Source organism: Ictidomys tridecemlineatus, chromosome X, assembly GCF_052094955.1.
Source record: "Ictidomys tridecemlineatus isolate mIctTri1 chromosome X, mIctTri1.hap1, whole genome shotgun sequence".
Taxonomy (NCBI): Eukaryota; Metazoa; Chordata; class Mammalia; order Rodentia; family Sciuridae; genus Ictidomys; species Ictidomys tridecemlineatus.
In genome coordinates, this window is record NC_135493.1 from 59,378,856 (window position 1) to 59,403,330 (window position 24,475).

General features: G+C 38.1%; 2 protein-coding genes across 2 annotated transcripts; both read right to left on the reverse strand.

Moving 5' to 3' along the window:
- Nucleotides 1–706: 706 nt before the first annotated feature.
- On the reverse strand, nucleotides 707–7,272 carry LOC101973535 (transcription elongation factor A protein-like 5). Its single transcript, XM_005328853.4, has 4 exons — nucleotides 7,253–7,272; nucleotides 3,767–3,880; nucleotides 2,273–2,337; nucleotides 707–1,587 (listed from the first exon to the last, which is right to left on the reverse strand). The coding sequence occupies exon 4, from the start codon at nucleotides 1,558–1,560 to the stop codon at nucleotides 955–957; it is 606 nt and encodes a 201-aa protein (XP_005328910.2). The 5' UTR covers nucleotides 1,561–1,587; nucleotides 2,273–2,337; nucleotides 3,767–3,880; nucleotides 7,253–7,272; the 3' UTR covers nucleotides 707–954.
- An 8,745-nt stretch (nucleotides 7,273–16,017) lies between these two features.
- On the reverse strand, nucleotides 16,018–17,605 carry LOC101973251 (protein BEX1). The gene is made up of 3 exons (XM_005328852.4): nucleotides 17,447–17,605; nucleotides 17,026–17,106; nucleotides 16,018–16,654 (listed from the first exon to the last, which is right to left on the reverse strand). The coding sequence occupies exon 3, from the start codon at nucleotides 16,647–16,649 to the stop codon at nucleotides 16,263–16,265; it is 387 nt and encodes a 128-aa protein (XP_005328909.1). The 5' UTR covers nucleotides 16,650–16,654; nucleotides 17,026–17,106; nucleotides 17,447–17,605; the 3' UTR covers nucleotides 16,018–16,262.
- Between the last annotated feature and the right edge of the window lie 6,870 nt (nucleotides 17,606–24,475).

Here is a 24,475-nt window from a genome sequence, read left to right on the forward strand (position 1 = left end):
GTCCACCACCAGTAGTGGGAGTCTTAGGAGGGAATAGGGTCCTGGAGAAGGGGCACAAAGCCTAGCACATAGGATATTACCCAGGGAAGGATGCACTTACCTCTCAGCTTCCAGAATCTATTGCTGGGTACAGGTGATACCTCCCTCAGCCCTCCCTCAGTAGTTTAATCCAGTGTTGCTAGTGCATGGTAGAAAGTAGGAGCTAACCCAACATAACTCCTGCACTCAGGACTGCATATGATCTATTCCACAACCCTAGAAATTTTCTCCCCATTTCACAGATGGTTGGATGTCCCTTTTAACAATATATCTTTAGGAACCACCAGGTTTATTATTCTAACATCAAGTCATAAAGGTAATGTGAGTTTTTCCTATCATTTTGTGTTCTGAAAACAATTTGAGTGTCTTCCTGCCTTCATAAACTCAACAAATAATTTTTTTAATTGTCTAGTATACATTGGTTTCCTACTGTCTATTTTTTTATTATTTCCTTTATGACAAAAGCAACATGTGTTTTATCATGGAAAAATATAGATGAGGAAAAAGAATCATCTGCTTTAGTCCCACCACACAGAGAAAATTATTATTATTATTATTATTATTATTATTATTATTATTAGTCTATTCAGTTGTATAGTTTTCCCTGTGCATGGATATATTATGTAACAATATATATTCTTTCAAAAATTGGCTGATACTGCACATATGGTTCTGAAAAACTGTTTTTTATTATTGTTTTACAATGTACCATGAACATTTCTTCCATGCACATGGGTGAAAATCCTCTACTAAAAGACAGCACTATAGTTAGGTCAAAAGTCTGCTGGTAACAAGAGTGACACCTAAAGGTAAGTATCAGCATAAGGTTAAAGCACATAGCCCGGCAAATGCCTGCCAGGGAAAGCAGGGCTGGCAATATTCTCATCAGAGAAATCATAATTAAAGGCCAAAGAATTAGACATAAGGAACATCTTCTAAGTCCTTCTGGCCCCTACCTCCGCCCCTCACTCCCCTGACACCCCGCTGGCCCCTTGGGTTGAACGCATCCTGAGCATCTCTTTGCATCCAGTGAAAACTACCCATTTTCTGTTGTTTTTTCCTTAGCTCTTCCTGAGCCCTTGACATATCTGCACATTCTCTCATCATCTCCTCACTGCTCAAATGCCTGTCCTGTAAGTCCTCCTGAGAGTCCTTGGGGGAATCATCGGTGCCCCTGTCCGTTTTTCTTTTGGCTTTCCGGGGCACATAATCTTCAGCGGGGCGCTTTTCGGCGGCCCGCGGCTCGCTGGCTGGCTTTGCCTGGGATTCTGGCTTGCCCTCCCCTGGTGGCTTGCTCTGACCTTCTGACTTGCCCTGCTTTTCTGCCTTGCCCCCATCTTTCGATTGTCCCTTCTCCTCTGGCTCTCCTTCATCCTCTAGCTTTCCCTCCCTTGCTGGCTTCCCCTCCTCGTCTGGCTTTTCTTCTTCATCTGATTTTCCTTCATCTTCTGTACTCCCTTCATCTTCCATCTTTCCCTCATTTTCTGGCTTTCCTTCATTTTCTTTGTAGAATTTTTCCATGTTGAGATATTTTCTCCTTTTTCTGTCCTGTGATAAAAAGGAGACAGTAAATAGTGAGGGCCTAGGGAATGAACACGGGCCTGATAGCACTTGCCTTTCTTGAGGTAGGGGTCTCCTGAACCTATCCCACCTTCCAGTGCACTCCCACCCTTACTTTCCATCCTTTCCTTCCCACTTCACACATGTTCACATGAATAAACCTTGCAAAAAATTTCTACAGGTGGGTCTCCCTGCAGATAAGGCGGGAAGAAGTATACTGAGAAACGTGTAGGGGAAATTGGACAGTAATCTTTGCTCTGGCCTTTGCTATACCCATGCCAGTTTTAACTAGGGACTCCCAACATACATAGACCTGAAGGAATCCCAGGAAGTTTTCTTCCCCACCACTTCAACCCCCCTTTAACCTGCAATTGTAAGATTCTAAAAACTGTAGACAGAACAGAACAATGGCCAGTTATCAGATTTCAGGACTACTCTGATATCCCAGGACATTACAAAGGCCACAACCTCCTTTCTCTCAATTCCTTATTCTTCCCCTCTATCCTCACTAGTCATGAAGTATCATATTCCTTTAGAGTCTTGACAAAGGTCATGTATTCTGAAACTGCACTAGAGAGGATTGGAGGAGGGATTACAGGCAGTGGCCTCCACAACTTTTGCTCTGGCTTAAGTAACTCCTATTCCCAGGGGTCCTGGGGCAGATCCCACCGACCTGCACTTCTTCAGGTCTTTTCTCCTCTTTTCTGTGTTGATGCCCACAACCACAGACCTGAAGACCTATAGAGAGACAGGAGACATATGGTGAACGAGGGATTGAGAGAATGAATGGCAACTGGGACACAGATTCTTTTCAAACTATTTGTCAACACTTATCCAACTCCTATCACCCTCTACCTTTTCCCTTGCTTTCTCATATTCCCCTTTTACAGTATTCCCCTAAGACTCTTTCTTTATCTATTACTTGGCAGTGAGAACAATTATTTCTGAAGTATTTCAGTATCACTGAATTCCACCCCACCCCCCCAAAAAAATCCTATGTCACCTATTCTTATACTAAAATGAATGGGTTCAGGATGTGATGTTCAGATAAAAAGGAGACACTGAATAGTGAGGGCCTAGGGAATGGAACACAGTCCTGATAGCACTTGCCTTTCTTGAGGTAGGGGTCTCCTGAACCTATCCCACCTTCCAGTGCACTCCCACCCTTACTTTCCATCCTTACTTTCCACTCAGGTTTCTGCATTATAAACATCCCATTTCCCCATCTGTGCACCCAGACATCACAAAGCCCATCACTTCCCTGAAAATGGAGATGACAGAGCAGAGGGCATGGCAGAAATGATCAGAGCAATCCAGTAACCCCCTTCCTCCCCACATACACATTAACACCACATTTTCCTGCAATGCAAGAGACAAATCACTTCCAAACTCAGTAGAATTTTTGTTCCATACTACCTCCTGGCAACCCTCCCTAGTTCAGAAGCCACTCCTCTTCAATAGAGGGTTGGATCCTCCCCACTGCAGCACCTCCTCTTCCCCACCACTGACAAACCTCCCTGACCCTGGCCCTTGTGGCCCAGCATTTCTGGCTCCAAAATGGATGGAGGTTGGAGAAGACACAGGAAGAACTTAGGACTGGATGGGTTTCAGGGTCTACCCTCCACATCCTGGGGTGACAGCCTGTGCCCTCCTCCCACTGCCCTGTAGGGATTAGGCCATTTCCTCAGGTCTTCTCCATGGCCCTCCATCAGATATAGACCAATCACCCACTTTCTAGGAGATCCCAACCGGTATCCATTCTCTACCACTGACCCCTCTGGAGCTCACCATCACCAAACCCTCCATTTCTTGCACCAAATGGGTGGGCATCTGGAAAGGAGTAGAGAGAAAATCCAATCCTGGATCCGCGTAGGTTTTTGCCTTCTGTCATCCCTACCCAGGGGTCCACAGACAGCGATGGATTTGTAGTTATCCCGGGAAGATGACTCCTTCTCACATTTCCTTCTGTCAGAAGCCCAGATTTCTCCAGAGAAATAAAAGATGCTACCCAGATCTATTCCCCAACACTCACACAATTCTCTGCGCCAAAATGAATGGGGGTGGAAAATGGGTAGTGTATAGAAGCAAAAGAGATCCTTTATAGCCTCTGTCCGTTACCATTCCCACCTCAGCGACAGCCCCCCCCCCCCCCCCCGCTTGTACCGACCTGCAGGTCTATAGGGCAGTTGCCCGCTTCTGTCCCTCAGTCTGAAGTCTGCCTTCTTCCACGGCAATAGGGAGCTGGTACCTGGAGGAGAGGGACTTCTGCACACGTCGGCTCCTGGTCACGTGACAAAAACGTCATCAGTGGGCTCGGGTCCCTAGTTTCCCTCCCACCGGCAGAAAGTGCGTCAGGAGCCAGCCCTTTCTTCCCTTCACTACCACCCCCGCCCTCGCCCCCTCTCTCCCAACTCCACCGCGTGAGGTCCCGTCATTCATTTTGTTTTGCGCTAATTACAGAGGTCAAATGTGGTCCCCTTCCTTCTGTGTTGTGTATTTATTCTTCTCTGGTTATCAGAGAGGAGCTGCATGTTCTTTTAGGACTACTGGTCATTAATGCCTCCCTGAGGAATTTCTTGCCATTCTTTTATCCCAAGGCACCTACTCCTTAGATATACTTCTCACACCCAGTCGCTGATGTTCATTCTGCCTGTGATTCAGACTTTCACATAATGGGCACGGGATGGATCATCAAGTAGGGAAGCAAGTAGTTGAGATAGAGGTTTGATTTTCTTTTTAAAATTTTAAAAATTTTGTTTTATTCATATTTACTCTCTGGAGCATAAGTTTTTCAGTTTTTTTCCTAGTTGGGCATTTTCCCTTTTGTGTAAAAATCATTTAATAAAAGGTTTAATTTCCAAGAAAAAAAATCTGACATGATGACCATACTGATTCCCCTAGACCAGGTGTTCTCAACTGAGGAAGTCTATGACTGGCTCAAATTGGTATGAAATGTTTGCTGTTCAGAAAATAGTTGAGTATATGCATGTTTGTGGGAAGAATATCTGTACCCTAGGAAACTAAGAAAGCTGACACATGAGAGAGTTGACATAATGAAGAAATACAAGCAATGAGAAAGAGAGAAGACAGAATGGAGAAGTTGCTACTTTTGTCCGTGCTTGGGAATGAGATGGGAAGGGAAAGAGACAAACAGTAGCTGAAACTTGTTAAAAAGGAGCTTACTTACTCCTTGAGTTCAGGCATTATTAGCCTATGAATCCCCCCAAATTATCTTCAAATAATGTATGCAGTGATGGTAGAGGACAGACAGTATATGTAAATTTTATTTGATGTCTACATTTGCTAAAAATAGGGCTCATTGCTTTCATTAGATGTTCAAAGGGGTACATAATATATAAAAGATGAAGGTCTCTGGCCTAGAGAATATACTTTCATATACATATTATTTAAAAAACAGGGCTATATTTATTCTTCTTTTTATGGGAAATTCCTGTAACATAAAATCGACCATTTTAAACTGTTCAATTCAGTGGCATGTAGAGCAGTGAACATAATATGAAACCATTACTTCTACTTATTTCCAAAACAGTCTCATCTACCCCCAAAACAGACCCCATATCCATTAGACAGTCATTTCTAATTCCTGATCCTCTTGGTCCCTAGCAAAAACTAATCTGCTTTCTATCTCCATGGATTTACCTATTCTGGATATTTCATATAAATTGAAATATTGTCTGGCTTCTTTTATTCTACATAATATTTTCAAGGTTCATCCACATGGTAGACTATACAATTCTTCATTCCTTTTTATGCATGAATAATATTTCATTCTGTATATATATATCACATTATATTTAATCTATTCACATATTAATGGATATTTGGGTTGTTCCTAACTTTTGACTGTCATGAATAATGCTGCCATAAATATTCATGTAAAAGATTTTGTGTGGGTGTATGATTTTATTTCTCTTGGGTATAAAGCTATGAGTGCTTACATTCTTGAGGAACCACCAAACTGTGTTCCATAGCAGCTTCAATAATTTGCATTCCTACCAGCAATGTATATTTGATTTCAATTTTACCATATCTTTACGATTTTAATTTCCAGTTTTTAATGTTTATCATTCTACTGGGTGAAAGTGGTTTTGATTTGTATTTTCCTAACCAATAATGATTTTGAGAATATTTTTCATGTTCTTATTTGGTAGTTGTATATTTTCCTTGAAAAAATATCTATTCAAGTCATTTGCCCATTTTTAAAATTGGTTGTTTGCCTTTTCGTTGTTGAATTGTAAGAGTTCTTTATACATTTGGGGTATGCAACCCTTATCAGATATATTATTTGCAAATATTTCTTCCTATTCTGTAGACTTTTTTCACTTTCTTGATAATGTCTTTCAATACACAAAAGTTTATTTTTAATTTTTGAGAAAACTAATGTATCTATTTTCTTTTGTCCATGCTTTGGATATCATTTCTAAAAGTCTATCACCAAATCCAACGTCTTGAAGATTTTCTCTTCTGTTTTCTTCTAAGAGTTTTATGGTTTAAGTTGTTATATTTAGGTTTTTGGCACATTTTGAGTTTGTTTTTATATACAATGTGAGCAAGGAGTATTTTTAATATATATTTTAGTTGTAGATGGACACAATATCTTTATTTTTTTATTTATTATTTTATGTGGTGCCAAGGATCAAACCCAATGCCTCACACTGAGCTACAATCCTAGAATACAAGGAGTGATTTTTTTTTAAGATTTTAAGATTCTTGATGGCAGAAAACACCATACTGTCATGTGGAAAAATAAAATTCAGGACTTTTTGTTACTTAACAGCTTCGAACTAGAGAAGGCTGCCAGTTAGGACTGCCACTGGAGTTACATCTGAATAACAGCTGGAGTTATAAAGAATTACTTATGTATGGCATGTGGTGGGTCTTCAACTAGGTTTTACTGCCTCTCTATGGATTGGCTAATTTTAATAATTTATCAGGCTCCAGGGTATAGAGTCTATCCCTAGCTGTCTGGTATCTGGGCCCTGAGCAAATAGGGCTGGTGCATAATGGTCCAGAGGGTGAGAACTGGATAAGGGAAGAAGTTTGGAGTATAGAGTTAATCAGCTTCCCAAGAAGAACTGACAGGCCTCTAGCCAAGGCCTCAAAATTGCAATTAGACAGAATTAATATAGAAATATATTACAATTATCCCTGGATACCTTTACATCCATTTTAAGTCCAATTATTTGGGGTATTAAGTAGCCCTGAAAATATGTTATTATGAGAATAAAAAGAAAGAAAACATGTTAAAGTATGAGGAGTCTTTGGAAGCCAGCTGTAAATAAGTTTCCTACTTATATAACATTAGGCAGAAAATATAGTTGAAATTTTCAGCATTTCTAAGTATCTTTGGTGGAGTTATAAAATGTGTTATCAATATGAATTGTATATATTTTGTGATAATCATTTCTTGGTGGATTTATTGGGTCAAGATGACAGGTCCAAACATTATATTGCTGGAAGGAATGAACTGATGGTTCAGTTAAATAGATGCAAAATTTTATGGTATTTGTTTGTAAGCTAACAAAAGGTAATAGTTGTGGTGGTCATGGTTGTATAGGTAAGGCAGGAGCTAACTGGTAGAAAGCTGAAGGGTAAGGAGTGGGGAAAAGTACTGGAATAGAAAGTCTCTCACCTGGCAATCAAGAAGTGAAGAGTCAGTTGTCTCCTGAGGGAAAAAGAAGCAATGTTCTCTATTAATTTTCATAGTAATGCCAACAGTATTAACCTCTACTGGATTTCCCTTTAGGCAAAAGAGTATAGGAGTAAATAAATACAAATATCATGGGCTAAGTAAGCAATGAACTCAGGAAACAATAGAATGTCTAATATCAAAAAGAAAAGCAATAAATTTCTCATGTCTATTTTGTCAGTGTTTTAGGAAAGGCAAGATATGGGCACTAATGGGGTGGTGATCTCAGCCCAATTAATTGGGGGGCGAATTCTAAAAGTTCCCAAAAGTCTAAGGGTTTTTTTTTTCCCCAGAAGGATTGAGAGAGAAATTCTGCTGTAAATAGGTTTTAAATAACATATTTATATATTTAGAGGTATGTTGTTAATGTGGTTTCATGTTTTTTACTACTTAAAATAGCCATGGGATTGGGCTTGGTGGCACATGCCGGTAACCCCAGTGACTCAGGAGGCTGAGGCAGGAGGATGGCAAAGTTTGAGTCCAGCCTCAGCAATGTAGCAAGAACCTGTCTGAAAAAAATATATATTAAAAGGTCTGGGGATGTGACACAGTAGTTAAAGTGCCCCTGGGTTCAATCCCCAGTATAAAAAATTAAATAAAATATCCATGGGCATGGTTGGAACTTTAATATTAACCTCTAGTCAGCCCTTACAATTTAGCCAGTTACTATGGACCTCTTGCCTCAGATGTCAGTTTGATTAGCTTTGACAAACAAATAATGTGTTGTGGCTATAGTGTATGTATTGGCCAATCTTGGTGGCTAATCTGCAGCTTTTCCATATTTTTTTGAATATTTATTTTTTAGTTGTAGTTGAACATAATATCTTTATTTTTATGTGGTACTGGGGATCGAACCCAGGGCCTCGCATGTGCTAGGTGAGCACTCTACCACTGAGCCACAATGCCAGCCCCTGCCATATTTGGTTGAAACAATGACTTATTTTAAGAGTTTGCCCTCCACATTGAAAGTCAATGAAAACACTCAGGCCAATAGTAACAAAATCAATATCCAAAAGAATTGTGTGTAGTTACACTTGATAGGCTTTTGTTTCTTGAGGTTGATTTCCCCCTAGCCTGCATTATTTTCAAGAAGGGTGCTATGGTTTTGATGTTAAGTGTCTCCCCAAAATCCATACAAAGATGCTTGGCCCTCAAGATGGCACTGTTGGGAGGAGATGTGGACCTTTTAGAGGCAAGTTCCTATGGTTATTGAAGGTATGCTCTCCAATATGATCATGAGATTCCTGGTTGTTTCTCCTCCCCCCACACCCACTTCCTGCCTTGTAATGTGACCATTTACTCTGACATGTACTTCTGCCAATGTCTATGCCATCCTCATCAGAGACCAAACCAATTGGGGGCCCCCTGATATTGAATTTAAATGTCCAGAACAATGAGTCAAAATAAACTGTCATTATTCCATATGTGGCCTGCATCAGTTATTTTTTATACTGATGGAAACCCGACTAAATACAGAGGAGTTGTCTGGTTTCATAAATATGATCACATGTCTACATACACTAAGGTCATAATACCAGGTCTCATTGGGACATTCCTCATTCTCTTTGGAGTTCTGGACATTACTAATAGTAACCAAGATACATATTTCACTTCACAAAATGTATAATGCTGGACTCTTGGAAAAAGTATCTTATAGAACTATTAATGCTCCAATGGGTCCCAGGTAGCTGAAAGACATAATGGTTTCCTTGAACAACTCCCTTTAAACTCCAATTTAAAATCAGTTGGTTTGGGCTGGGGTTGTGGCTCAGTGGTAGAGTACTTGCCTAGCATGTGCTAGGCACTGGGTTCAATCCTCAGAACCACTTAAAGAAAATAAATAACTAGAATAAAGGTATTGTGTCCAACTACATATATATATATATATAACTTTAAATAAAAAATAAAATGAGCTTGTTTGTAAAAGAAGCATTAGTGAGATTAAGTGAAACTTTTAAATGAGGAATATCTTGCTTCCAGAATCCAAAAGGATGAAAAGATAAAATGTTTTTGGTGTTAATGTATGTGTCAAATGAACTTCCTTGGAGAAAGATGTTATTGACGTAATACCATACTTGTATAACTAAAGAAATGTGGTTGCATTTAATATCTTAACTATAAAGATTGTGATGATAAGGTTGTGAATTACCTCATGGGAAATCTAGTAAAATGTATACTCCATTCCTTGAAATTGAAGGCAAACTGCAGCTGAGAGGCTGTTAAAGTAGTTGCTGAATAGATAATACTAGTGAAAGTTATAATGGTAAAATATTTACCAGTTGTTGACAGTTAAAAGTTAGTAGTTTTAATAATAATGGATATTGGATATAGGAGCATTAAAGGATGGGACCACAGCATCAATGTTGTGGTAATCTATACCAAGTTCTCATTTATTTTTCTTTAGGTTTAAGAAGAGACAAAACTGGGGTGCAAATGGAGAAGCAGTGGAGATAATTATCCATCCATTAATTAGGTCTTATAGGTTTTAATCCTTAAAGTCCTTGTTTTAATTTACATTGAACCATCTTAGCTATTTTAACTGGCAGTCCATGAGTACTATTTTATCAAACCAATTTGTAAGTGTCAAAGATTTAATTTAATTATTTGTTGTGTCAGAGTATCTATGCCCACTATGGGATAGTTTAGAGCAATGGATTCTATTACTATGAAAGATTTAGACAAGGCTATGTAGTTAATTTTTTCACTATCTTATATTTAGATACTTCCATAAGATTATAGGGAATACCATGTTTAAGTTTAGAAAGATCCCAGAAATAACTGTCCTTTGAACCCCAGTACTTATTAGGTCCACAAAACTTTGTCAATTGATGCATTTTACCAATCATTAAAGATTAAGAATATATGTTGCAGGTGCAAACACACACACAAACCCAAATCCTTGTAGTTCCATATGAATTTTAGTATTGACATTTCTATTTTGATTTTGTTTCTTCTGTATTTCTATTTTTTCCTTTCTATTTCTATTTATGTTTTCTATTTATTTACTATATATGCAAAAAAAAGTCATTTGGGTTTTGATAATAATCACATTGAATTTGTAGAACAATTTGGATGATTTTGTAATCTTAATGTTATTAAGCCTTTTGCTTCACAAATGTGTAATATATTTAATTCATTTAAAGTCTATATTAGTCTGTATATCTGAGGCAACTTTATGAAGAAAAAGATTTATGAAGGAAAGATATCATTTATTTTACTGTTGTGGAAGTTCAGAAGTATGGCATCAGCTCTGTTCTGGTTAAACCCTCATGACCAATGGTATCACAGTGGCAGGAGCATGTACAGGAATAAGAAATCACATTGCCAAACATGAAGCCAACAAGCAATTCAGGAGCTGTGCTTCCTTTTATAATAACTTGATCTTGCAAGAGCTCATGTGTCCCATGAGAGCTTCTTCTGAGGGCAGCTCCCCCCACAACCTAAAAACATCTTATTTGGTCGCATGCCTTAAAGGTTCCACATCATTTTGCCACAACACCACACTATGGTTTTCAGCTTCCAACACCTGAAAACCTGGGAAACAAACCACACCAAATTCATAGCATTATTTTAATTTTTTTCACAGGAATCTTTCATAGTTTTAGCTAAGTCATAGACCTTGACTAAGCTGATTTCTAAGTGTTTTATTCTTTTCAATGCTTTTGTAAGTAAATGTGTTTTCTAATTCTCTTTTTTTTTCATTGTTGGTTTATAGAAACATAACTTTTGGTTATATTGTATTATATAATTTTACTGAATTCTTAATTACTGATTCATTCTCTTGTTGCAAGTATGTTCATATCTTGAATATTTTTCTCATTGCTGTTTTATACATTTATCCTTTCATATAGAAGAAAAAAAGGAGTTTCAAACCAGAATCGTGAAAACACTGGTTTTTATGGATGCCTATGTCTTTTCATTTCAACCTGAAATACTTCCATTAGCACTTTATCATATTTTTGGTTCACTGTTAGTGAACTCTGATTTTGATTATATGAAATATCTTGATTTCTCACTAATTTTAAAATGACAGTTCTATACATGGTTGCTAGATATAAAATTCTTAGTTTACTGGTTTTCTTTGTTTCAGCATTTCAAATGTATCATCCTACTGCCTTCTGATTTCCAAAGTTTGTATTGAGAAATTGGCTACTAATCTTGGGACTAGGGTTGTGGCTCAATGATAGAGTGCTTGCCTAACATGCATGAGGCACTGGATACTATCCACAGCACCACATGAACAAATTTAATAAAGAAAATAAAGGTATTATGTCCATCTACAACTAAAAAAAAAAAAAAAAAGAAATTGGCTGCTAATCTTATTGAGGAGCCCTTATCCCTTATACATATTGTGTGGCCTCTGTCTTGAAGTTTATCTTTCCTTGTCTTTTAAAAGTTTGATTATTATATCCAAGTGTATATCTCTACATTTATCCTACTTGGAGTTCATGGAGTTTCTTGGGTGTGTAGATTCATGTGTTTTAACAAATTTGGAGAGGGGAGTGTGGAGAGGGGTAGGGTTGAGGGGATGTGAAGAATGGTAGAAAGATACTATTACCCCATATGCATGTATGATTACAGTAGTGGAGTTTACTCTGAACCACGTACAGTCAGAGGAATGAGAAGTTTGCTCAAGAGACTAAGGATATAGCTCGGTTGGTAGAGTGCCTGCCTCACATGCTGAAGGCCCTGGGTTGAATCCACAGCACCACAAAACAAACAAACAAAAAACAGAAGTTGTGCTCCATTTGTGTACTATATAACAAAATGCATTCTGCTCTAAAATAAATTAATTAATTAAAAAGAATTGGGAAGTTTTCAGCTCTTATTTCTTTAAGTATTCCTTTGTTCCACTCTCTTCTTCTGGAACTCATGTTGAGATGCTTGATGGCATTATAGAAGACTCTGTGCCTCTTTACATTCTTTTTTTTTTTTCTTTATTCTGCTGAGACTAGATAGTGTCAACTGACCTGTCTTCAAGTTCACTGATTCTTTATTATGCCTCATTGCAAGAGGGGAAAAATATTTAGTCTTTGTACACACATTATGTATATTTCTATATATACATTTTTTTTTGTTAGGGGATGTATTTTACCTATTCATGGTGGCTAAGTATCTTTTTTTTTTTTAAAAAAGAGAGAGTGAGAGAGGAGAGAGAGAGAGAATTTTTTTTTTAATATTTATTTTTTAGTTCTCGGCGGACACAACATCTTTGTTGGTATGTGGTGCTGAGGATCGAACCTGGGCCGCACGCATGCCAGGCGAGCACGCTACCGCTTGAGCCACATCCCCAGCCCTGCTAAGTATCTTAATCACTAAAGGATTTGGAATTTTAGCAAATGTTGTTTTGTACTCTTGGTCGAGATGATCACATGATTTTAATTTTTCAGTATGTAATGTAGTGAATTACATTTTTTTCAAATATTAACCCTACTTTGGCTTCCTGTGATAGAACTTATTTGGTCATGCTGTATTGTTTTTTTATATATTATTGAATTTGATTTTACTATTTTTTTTTTGTTTGGGGGGCTTTAAAAATATTTTGTAAATGCATTATAGTCATACATAATAGTGGGGATAACTTTGAGTAGTCATAAATGCATTTGTTAACGTTTTAAAAATTTTTGCACAAGACTGGGAGTGTACTCTTTTGCAGAATACTTGATTAATATGCATAAAGCCCTGTTTTCAATCCTGTCGCTGGAGAAAGGAAAGAAGGAAAAAAAGATGATCTTTGCATATATGATCCCGAGGAAGACTGATTTGTAATTATCTTTCCTTGTAATGCAATTGTCTGGCTTAATTATCTGAGTAATTCTAGCCTCATAAATGAAGTTGGGAAATATTCCCTCCTCTTCAACTTCCTGGAAGATTTTTACATAGCTAATTAGTGTATGTCATCATTAAATGTTTGGCAGAATTACCAGTAAAGCCATCTCAATATAGTGTCTTTGCAAGAAGTATTTTAAATAAAAATTTCATTTTATTTAACAGTTGTAGAGCTCTCTCTCCTCCCTCCCTCCCCCCCCTCTCTCTTTTGTGGTACTGGGGATTGATTGAACCCAGAAGCATCACACCACTGAATTACATTCCCAGATCTATTTTTTTTGTTGTTGTTGTTTTTAGACATGATCTCACTAACTTTTCCATGCTGGCCTTGAAATTATAATCCTCCTGCCTCAGCCTCCCGAGTCTCTGTGACTGATTACAGGAGAGTGCTCCTGCACCTGGCAGCTTTCTTCTTTTCTTATGTATATATAAAGTTCTACAAATTTCTATGTGCTTCTTTTACCATATCCTATAAATTATCATATGTTGTGTTTTCATTTCCATACAATTAAAAGTAAAAGTACCTTATAATTTCTATTTCTCCTCCCCCCGCCCTCTGGCTTTTGAATCCAGGGCCTTACACATGCTACACAAGTGATCTATCACTGGGCTGTATCCCCAACTAATTTCTTTTTTTCATTTCTTCTTTGAGCCATGGGATATTTATATGTGTCGTTTGTTCCTAATTTTAAAACTGGGACTTTTCCAGAGATCTTTTTCTTACTGATTCTTTATTTAATTCCATTGTGCTCAGAGAACACAGGTTTTATAATTTCAATCCTGTTAACATTGTTGAAACTTATTTTATGGCTATGAATACGGGCTACCTTGGTAAATATTCCATGTGCATGTGAAACAAATATATATACTACTATTTTTGGTTGCAAATTTTACAATTGTCAACTAGGTCAGACAGGTTGGTATTATTATTGAATTATGTTGATTTTCTAAATACTCATTCTATCAGTTTTTTAGAGACACTTGAAATATCTGACTTTATTTGGATTGTTTACTTTTCCTTGCAATTCTATGAATTTTTGCTTCATGTATTTTTTGGGGGGATTTTGGCTGGGCACTCAATCACTGAGCCACATCCCAAGCCCTATTTTGTATTTTATTTAGAGACAGGGTCTCACCGAGTTGCTTAGCGCCTCACTGTTGCTGAGGCTGGCTTTGAACTCTCAATCCTCCTGCCCCAGCCTCCCAAACTGCTGGGATTACAGGCATGTGCCACTGTGCCTGACAATTTTTGCTTCATTTATTTTGAAGCATTGTACTATGTGAATGTTTAGGATTACTGTCTTCTTGACAAATTTGCCACTTAAAATTATGTATTGACCCCATTTATTCCTGATATTCTTTGCTCTATAATTTATTGTCTTATATCAGTATAGACAAATATTTAAGTTTTGATTAAATTATTCATCTTTTCAATCCTTTTACTTGTAACCAATTTGTATCTTTAAATTTAAAATAGGATTCTTATAGGCAGCATATAATTGTGTTACTCTTTTATATTGAATTTGACAATCTCTGCTTTATAATTGAGGTATTTATAGACCATTTACATTAACATAATTATTGGTATGTTTGGACTTAATTCAACCAACTTGTGATTTGTTTCCATTTGTCCCTTCTACTCTGTGTTCTCTTTTTCCTGTAATATTTTTGACTGAGTATTTTTGTCACAGGAGAGTGGGGAGCTGAAGCTCCAAACCTCAGTTCTTGTGTTCCAATAAACAAATTTGAAGTCAAGACACCAAAAGCCATGGAAGAGCATTTTACTATAAGTGAAAGTGAAATAAGGCTCAAGCAACAGCCATGGGCCATTTCTGAGCAGAGAACATCAAAGAAAACAATGTTGTTTCCAAATTTATTACTGTTTGATGCTTACACCAGAACTGGGTTCCACCTTCTGCAGTCTTTACCAATCAGATATTCATCTCCTTCTTTATATACAGTGGGGGAGTTTTTGATCCTAGTTGGTCCTCTACAGAACTGTGATTGTGGCCATTCTATGGGGGTGTGGCTTCATCTACAAAGCAATTTTATGTTGCTACAGGTGCTGGGGTCAATAACTGGACAGACTTCATCCTAGTGCACCTGTGCCATTAATGAAATTTCCTTCCTGAAATACATTGAGAAACCTAAGGCCATAAATCCCAACTATACAATGACCTCAGTAGACCCTGACAGGAGTTAGCCCCATTGTTCTTGATTTCTTTAAGTATTTCTTAATGGACTCCCTTTGTTTCTACTTGTTTATTCTCAGGACTAGTACACCTGTTAGTGTTCTACAAGTTACTTGATTGTTCATTAAAGGCAATTTCAAAGAAACCTTGTGACCCTGCTATGTTATTGGTTCTCATTGCTGCTACCTAACATTTTGAGGGCTCTATTTTAATCTCATACAGTGTCTTATTAGCTTTAATATTTTAATGGTTGTTTTAGGGGGTATATCATAAGTACTTAATGTATCAGGATCTCTGAATTGTATTAAATGTATAGACTACACACTTACAATCACATACTTACATTTCTCTTCTTCTGGCCTTTGGTTATTGACTTACATTTATTTCCACATTATGAATCCTATAATATGCAGTAAGTTGTGAACAATTATAAGGTGTATGTTATTTACTCCCCCTTTCAGATTTGCTCTTCACTGATGTTTAATACCTGCAAACTATTGTTTCATATATTTTGTTCAGGTTCTAGATGCTTCAGATAGGAAGTAAATACACTTCCTCTTACTCCATTTTCATTGGAAGCATAAATGTGGCTTCATGCTTTAAATGTTTACTCATAATCACTTCTAATCACAGTGCACTATTTACTTTATATATCTATTCACATGTAAGATATTAAGTAAAAAGGGATGCTTTTTTAAACTGCTTTATTAACTTCACAATATAATAATGAGCATCTTTCCATGCAATATGTAAAAGTCCCCTGCTGACAGAAACTTACAAACTGGGTCAAACACACAACATTCAACTAGAAGCTGGTACCAGGAGACCCACAAGATACAAATAACATCAAAAGGTTCACCACAAATTCATCACAAATACGTAAGTTTAGGAAGCAGGGGTTCCTCTGTTAACCTCAAGGAAAACATCAGAATTCAGGGCATAAGGCAAAACTCATCATGATGGTCATGGTGGGGGGGGTCAGTGCTAACTGCACGCAGGCTATGACTCAACTGTCTTTCCCTCAGCTTTTCCATGAGCTGTCTCACCTCCTCCCCAAACCTTTCCATATTCTCTTCTCTCATCCTTGCCTGTGGCTCTCCAAGCCTGTGCATCAGGTCCCATCTATAGTGCAGGATGGGCTGCCTAACACGGAACCGCCTACGATTTCCTCTAGGCACAAAGTATTCACCAGCTTCCAAAGGGAGGGCCAAGGGCTCCCTTTTATTAGCATCTTGCTCCTTTTCACCCTTTTCTTCATTTTCCTGATGGTTGTTTTCCTCGCTGAGATTTTTTAACACTTGTTTCTCTTTGGACTCCATTACTCCTAGAAGACAAGAGACAGAAGGGACTGAATCCTTAGTGGACAGATCAGCACCGAGGACAGAGGCCCTACTAAGCACTTTTCAAAACGCAGAGGCCTAGATTTGAAAGGCCTTTTGTGAATTGCATTTTCCCACCTGAGAGGCCCCGTGCGCCCTCTAGGGGGCCGGGTCCAACCCCTCCCTCCCTCAAAGCCCACCATTTTCCCTGCAGATGCATCTCCTGGCCTCCGCAGGCACCAAAATGGAGGACAGAGATGAAGGGAGAGGCGGGGCGGGGGAGGGGATGCAGAAGGGTGTTGGGGGTCTCAGACTGGGCTTTGCACACCTCCCTCTGCCGCCCTCCCCGCCTCCCAGCACTGCCCCTCGCACCCACCTGGGCCTATCCTTGCCGTCTCCTCCTGCTCCTCCGGATTCTCGCCGCCGGCCGCGCCGCCGCGACTCTTGGTCCGCAGACCTGCAGACCGAGGTGGGGGCACAGGGGGCTGATGTAGCCGAGCGCTCGGCCCCGGCCCCTTCCTCGCCGCGCTCGGTCCAGCCCCGCCCCCGAGCTGACCACCATTTTCTGCACCAGACGACGGGGGCGGGGCAGGGGTGTGGAAAATGCTGGGTTCTGGCGCAGACAGGTGTTTCCAGGGATCGGGACCGTCCCCCCATCCCCCCCCCCGCCGCTGCGGAGCCTCTGCTGGACTGGGAGCTGCGTGTCTCATTGATAGTCTCTTTCCAGAAGGAGCTGGACCCCCAAGAAGGGGTCCGCTCTCCCACTCCAACCTCAGGGGCCACCTCCGGGTCCTTACCTGCTCCTCCGGCGCCTCCTACTTTTCTGGGCCACCCCTGGCCCGCTCGCCAAAAGGGCCACCTGCGCAGCTACCGCCTAGAGGGAGCGAGCAAACGCTGGAACTGCCGCTGTAGTGAGGTGCGCAACGGATCACGTGAGGCTACGTCACCGCCAACGGCTCCACCCGCATCCCGCGCCCCCTCCCGCCATCCAGAGTGGGCGTGGCTTGGCGGCAAGGCCCCAGCTTCTCTCAAGGGCTTTTGGACTTCAGCATCCTGGGCCCTGTTGCTGTGGCTTTTGTGTATTCCTAGGCCTTTCTCTGCCTATCAGAGAAGAGCAGTGTCTTTTCACCAGAACGTTGGCCATTCCTCCTTCTAGAACTGGGGAATTGTCCGGCCCTCTCCTCTATTTCTGGGATACACTTTTTTCCTCTTGCTTTTTTCTTGGCAATACCAATGCTCTCTCCATTTTCCCTCTACAAAGATGTGTGCAAGAGTTATGTCAGAAAAAGAGCCTGAGAGAGTGATTTTTTAATCAATTTTAATGCCTTTCTGTATTGTTCCTTTGAGAGTAAACAACAAAAATACTTACATAAAAAGGAAATAAGGGTGCAGGGGCTGGGACTGGGGCTCAGTGGTAGAGGACTTCCCTGGATGTGTGAAGCCGTGGGTTGGATTCTCAGCACCGCATATAAATAAATAAAATAAAGGTCTAGCAATAACTTAAAGAAATCTTTAAAAAAAAGGAAATAAGGCTGGATTGTAGCTGAGTGGTAGAATGCTTGCCTCAGACGTGTGAGGTACTAGGTTCGATCCTAAACACCACATTAAAAAAAATGAAATAAATGTATTATGTCCATCTATAACTAAAAATATTTTTAAAGCAAATAATAGTTATTTTTATTTGAAAAACAGGATTAAAGTTGGGGAAAAATCCCAACCATCTGTCTCTTCTGCTAAGTCATTATATAAATATAGACTACAGGCAGCTGCTCTTTTAGAACTTGGAAAAGGACAGGGCAGCTGATGGTTCCTCTTGTGAGGGGCCTCTAGACACTTAAGAGGTAAGAGAGTGAATATGCAATACAACAGAAGATTGTAATAGAGCTTCGGAATTTTTTTTTAAAAAGATACCCTTAATAAGTTTCTATATTAAATGGTTATATCTGGTTTTGGAGATTAAATTATAATTATTTAGAAAATCCTAAGAATTTTACAATAAACCTATTACAGGACTATGAATGGAATTTAGGAAGGTTACAGTTACATGATAAATATTCAAAATACATTGCATTCTTATATGTTAGCAATAAATAATTCAAAATATAAAAATATCATTTATGGTAGTTTCAAAAGAATATGACATATTTAGAAAGAAAATTTTAAAATATAAGAGTGCTGCTGACTAAAAACTGCAAAACACTGCTGAAAGAAACTATGGATCAAAACAAATGTAACCCTTACAGTGTTAATCTTTCTAGTATTCAACATTCTGAATTAATCTATAAATTTGGTGTAATCAAAATCCCAGTAGATAGCTTTATGAAAATTATGAAACTTTCCCTCAAGTTTATATGGAAATTAAGAGATTTTAGAATAAACAAAATTATTTTTGAAAAAACTCCAAGAATCCAGAGGATTATGTTATATGACTTCAAGATGTAAGATGCTGAAATAAAGGTAATGTAGTATCATACACTTATAAATCAGTGGAATAAAATGGAATCCAGCAATAGACTCATATGTATATGGCTAATTTTGTTTTTGACAAAGCTGTCAAGGTAATTCAATAGGGAACATAATGGTCTTTTTTAACAAATTATGCTGAAACAATTGGAAATCCTTATAAGAATAAAAGAAACCTTGTCTTTTACTTCTACTGCACAGAATAATAAAAAATGGGCATTGGCCTAAATTTAAAAGCTCAAATTATTAAACTTTAGGAATAAAACATAAAGATTCTATCTCTTCAGGAAGATCTTCAGGTAGGATACAAAAGAACAGATCACAAAAGAAAAAAAATGATAATTTGGACTTAATCAAAATTTAAAACTCTGCCCTTTTAAAACCATAGTCAAGACATTGAAGTGAGGGCTGGGGATGTGGCTCAAGCGGTAGCGCGCTCGCCTGGCATGCGTGTGGCCTGGGTTCGATCCTCAGCACCACATACCAACAAAGATGTTGTGTCCGCCGAGAACTAAAAAATAAATATTGAAAATTCTCTCTCTCTCTCTCCTCTCTCACTCTCTCTTAAAAAAAAAAAAGACATTGAAGTGATGAAAACGTTCCAAATCATTGATTTGAAATAGGTTATTCTTATATATATTCTCCCTACACTGTAATAACAAACCAGAAATTCTTGCTCCTGTCACTTAGTACCCATTGATCAGTCTTTCCCCAGTCCTCTACCACCCCCATGCTTCCCAAACTCTCGTAACCCAATTCTATTCTCAACTTTTATGAGACAAACTTTTGTAGATTTACCATGTGAATGAGATCATGTAGTACTTGTCTTACTGTGTCTGATTTATTTAATTTAACATGATAATCTCTAGTTCCATCTGTTATGGTTTGGATGTGAAGTGTCCCACAAAAGCTTACATGTGAGACAATTCAAGAGGGTTCAGAGGGGTAATGATTAGGTTGTGAGAGCCTTAACCCAATCAGTGAATTAATCCCCTGATGGGATTAACTGAGGAGTAACTAGAGGTAGGTGGGGTGTGGCTGAAGGAGGTCCGTCATTGGGGGCATGCCTTTGGGGTATATATTTTTATCTGGGATGTTGAGTCTCTCTCTTTGTTTTCTGGTCATCATGTTAGCTGCTTCCCTGCACCACACTATTCCACCATGCTGTTCGCCTTCACCTCCAGCCCTGAGGAATGGAGCTAGCTGTCTATGGACTGAGACCTCTGAAACAGTGAGCCCCTAAATAAACTTTTCCTCCTTAAAATTGTTGTTGTTAGGTTCTTTATTCACAGCAGTGAAAAAGCTGACTAAAACACCATCCATATCACAATTTTCATTGGCTGTGTTTTATGCTTTTGTTTCGCACAACAGTATTTCATTGTGTATATGTATCACATTTTCTTTATCCATTCATCAGGTGATAGATACTTAGGTTGTTTCCATTTCACGACTATTTTAAATAGTGCTGCAATGAACATGGAAGTGCAGAACTCTCTTCTACATATTGATTTAATTCCCTTTAGGTATATATCCAGTAGTGGGATTGCTGCATCATAAGGTAGTTCTATTTTTTTTTTAATTTTTTGAGGAAACTCCATACTATTTTCCATAATGGCCGTACTAGTTTATAGTCCCACCAATAGTGTGAAGTGTTGCCTTTTTCCCACATCCCTCAATAGCACTTGTTGTTATCTTTAGTCTTTTTGATAATAGTCATTATTAATAACACATTGTGGTTTTGATATGCATTCTCTGATGATTAACATTGCTAGTATTTTTTCATATACTTGTTGGACATTTGTATGTCTTCTTTTGAGTAATGTCTATTTACAGCTATTGATAATTTTTTAACCAAGTTATTTTGTTTTATGCTGTTTAGATTTTGGAGTTCCTTGTATATTCTGGATATCAACTTCTTCTCAGATGACTGGTTCATAAAGAATTTCTTTTATTTTGGATGTTGTCTCTTCACTATGTTGTTCCTTTGCTGAATAGGAGCTTTTAATTTAATGCAATCCTATTTGCCTATGTATGCTTCTGTTTCCTGCCTTTTCAGCATCTTACCCATTCCAATGTTTTGAAATGTTTCTGTAAATGTTTTTTGTTTGTTTGTTTTAGTGTTTTAGTCAGCTTTCTCACTGCTGTAACTAAAAGAACTGACCAGCACAACTGTAGAGGAGGAAAAGTTTGTTTAGGGGCTCATAGTTTCAGAGGTATCAATCTGTAGACAGCAAGCTCCATTCCTCAGGGCTCAAGGTGAGGTAGGGCTCATGGTAGAAGAGTGTGGCAAAGGGAAGCAGCTCACATGATGATCAGGAAGTAGAGAGACAGAGACTCCACTCTCCAGATACAAGTATATACCCCAAAGCCACTCCTCCAATGCCCCACCTCCTCCAGTTAATTCCAGCAGAGGATTAGTTCACCGATTGGGTTAAGGCTCTCACAACTCAATCATTTCTTCTCTGAAATTTCTTGCATTTTCTCACACATGAGCTTTTGAGGGATACCTCACATCCAAATCATAACAAGTAGTTTCATATTTTTATCTTTTACATTTAAGTCTTTAATGCATTTCAAGTTGATTTTTAAAAATATTTTAAAATTGTTAATGGATATCTATTTAATTTAATTCACTTATTTATATGTAGTGCAGAGAATCAAACCCAGTGCCTCAAACAAGTGAGGCAAGCACTGTACCACTGAGCCATGACCCAGTCCTCAAGTTGATTCTTATAACTAGAAGAAGGTAGAGATCTAGTTTTGTTCTTCTACAAGTGGAAATCCAATTTTTCCAGCACCATTTATTGAAAATATTGTTATTCCAGTGCATATTATTAGCACGCTTATTGAAAATCAGCTGGCTGTAGATGAATGTATATAGTATAGGCTCTATGTTCTGTTCCATTGGTCTATGTGTTTGTTTTTATCCCAATACCATAGTGTTTTGACTACTAGGTCTTTGTATTAAGTTTTGAAGTCAAGTAGTATGATGTCTTCTGCTTTGTTCTTTTTGCTTAAGATGGCTTTGACTATTCAGGATTTTTGTGGTTCTAGATAAATTTATGTATTTTTCTAGTTCTCTGAAGAGTGTAGTTATTATTTAGATAAGGATTGCAACAACTAGCATTATGCTGAATGGGGATAAACTGAAAGCTTTCTCCCTAATACCCAATCTTTATTTTGTTGAGATATATTCCTTTTTTGCCTTACTTTTTCAACATTTTAATCATAAAATCAAATATCTTTTTTTGCATCTATCAAGATGATCAATGACTTTTATTCTTCATTCTATTCTTCATTCTTGTTGTTTTTTGTTTGTTTGTTTTGTGCCAGAGAGTAAACCCAGGGGTGTTTAACCACTGAGACATATCCCTAGCCCCTTTTATTTATGCATTTTGAGACAGGGTTTTGCTAAGTTGCTGAGTCTAGCTTTGGACTTGCAATCCTCCTACCTCAGGCTCCCAAGCCGCAGGGATTAGAGGCATACACCACTGTTCTGTCTTATCTTTCATTATTTTGATGTGGTTTATCATGTTGAGATTTTGCATCTGTGTAGTTTTCTCCATCTTCTTGTTCCTCCTCCTCCCCCTCCTCCCCTTCCTCCCCCTCCTCCCCCTCCTCCTCCTCCTCTTCCTCCTCCTCCTTGGTTGTTGTGTCCCTATCTGGTTTTGGTATCAAGATCATGTTGATTTCATATAGTATGTTTGTGGGAATTTCTTCCTCTTCTGTTTTTTGGAATGATTTAAGGTGAATGGATTATTTTTCTCTTCCTCTTCCTTCTGATTCGTCTTCTTTTTGCATGTCTGGTACTAGGGATTAAACTCAAGGGTTCTCTGCCACTGAAATAGAGGTAGAGCAGACCTTTTCTTATTTTATTGTGAGCAGAACATCACTAAGTTGCTGAGCCTGGCCTCAAATTTGCAATCCTCCTGACTCAGCCTCCATAGTAACTGGGATTACAGACATGTACCATGGTGCAGGCTACTTTACATCTTTGAAAATCAGCAGGGATGACATTTGGTCCACAACGTTTGTTGGAGACTTTTTATTTCTGATTTCTGCTCGTTACTTGTTACTGTTCTATTTAGGTTTTATATTTCCTCATGGTTCAATTTTGGTAGGTGAGATGTGTCCAGAAATTCATCTGTTTCTTCTAAGATTTCCAGTTTGTGGGGATATAATTATTCATAATAGTCCACAATGATTCTTTTCATTTCTGTTATATCAATTTTAATGCCTCCTTTCTCATCTCTAGTTATATTTATTTGGATCTTCTATATTTTTTCTCAATTGTTCTAGTTAAATGTCTGTTCATTATCTTTTCCAAAAGCCATCTCTGTATTTTGTTGATTTTTTTTACTGTTTTTTAAGTCTCTACTTTGTTTATTTTGGCTTAATCTTTGTTATTTCCTTCTTTTTACTATTTCAGGGTTTGCTTTGTCCTTGTTTTTCAAGATCCTTGAGATGCAGCAATTTGTCGTTTATTTGAGATCTTTCTGCTTTTTTGTTGTTTGCTTTTGGTAGAGCTGTGGATCAAACCCACAACTCACACATGCTAAGAAAATACTCTACCACTTTGCTACATGCCTGACCTTGCTTTCTGCTTCTTTGATGTGGACATTTATTGTATATCCTTCCCTTTTTGTATTGGTTTTGCTGTATCCCCATTGATTTTTGTGTACTGTATCTCCATTTCATTTGTTGAAAAAAAATTCTAATTTTCTTGTTGATATCCTTCCTGGTGTCAAAAAGCAAGGTTTTAAATTTCCATGTATTTCTATAATTTCCAAAGTTTTTCTCCTCATTCATTTTTTGTTTGATTGCATTGTGGCCAGAAAAGAGACTGCATATGATTCCAATTTTCAAAATTTGTTGAGACTTGTTTTGTAGCCTATCATATGATCTATCTTGGAGAATGTTCCATGAGCTGATGAGAAAACTATGCATTCAGCAGCTGTTGGATGGCATGTTCTCTAGATGTTTGTTAGATCCATTTGCTGTAGGGTACAATTTAGCTGACATTTCTTTGTTGATTTTTTCTCTGGAAGATCTGTCCATTGCTCAAAGCGGGGTGTTAACATCCTAAACTTTTATTTTATTGGAGTTTTACTCTCTATAGTCTTCTGTTGTAGTCAAATGATTTACTATACTTGTGTACTTTGATTCCATGATTATTATTTTTGGTTTGTCTATTAGAGATTACAAAGATACCCTTTGATTATAACACACTATTTTGAAATGATAGCGACTGGATGAGAGATAAACAAGAACAGTAACAAATATACAAAGGAAGTAGATAAAATACACTAATAAAAAACACAACACTTACACTCTATTCCTCCCCATATTTTCAATTTTTGGTG

Excerpts from the sequence above, each read along its gene's own strand:
- LOC101973535 (XM_005328853.4), bottom strand. The coding sequence starts at position 1,560 with ATGGAAAAATTCTACAAAGAAAATGAAGGAAAGCCAGAAAATGAGGGA.
- LOC101973251 (XM_005328852.4), bottom strand. The coding sequence starts at position 16,649 with ATGGAGTCCAAAGAGAAACAAGTGTTAAAAAATCTCAGCGAGGAAAAC.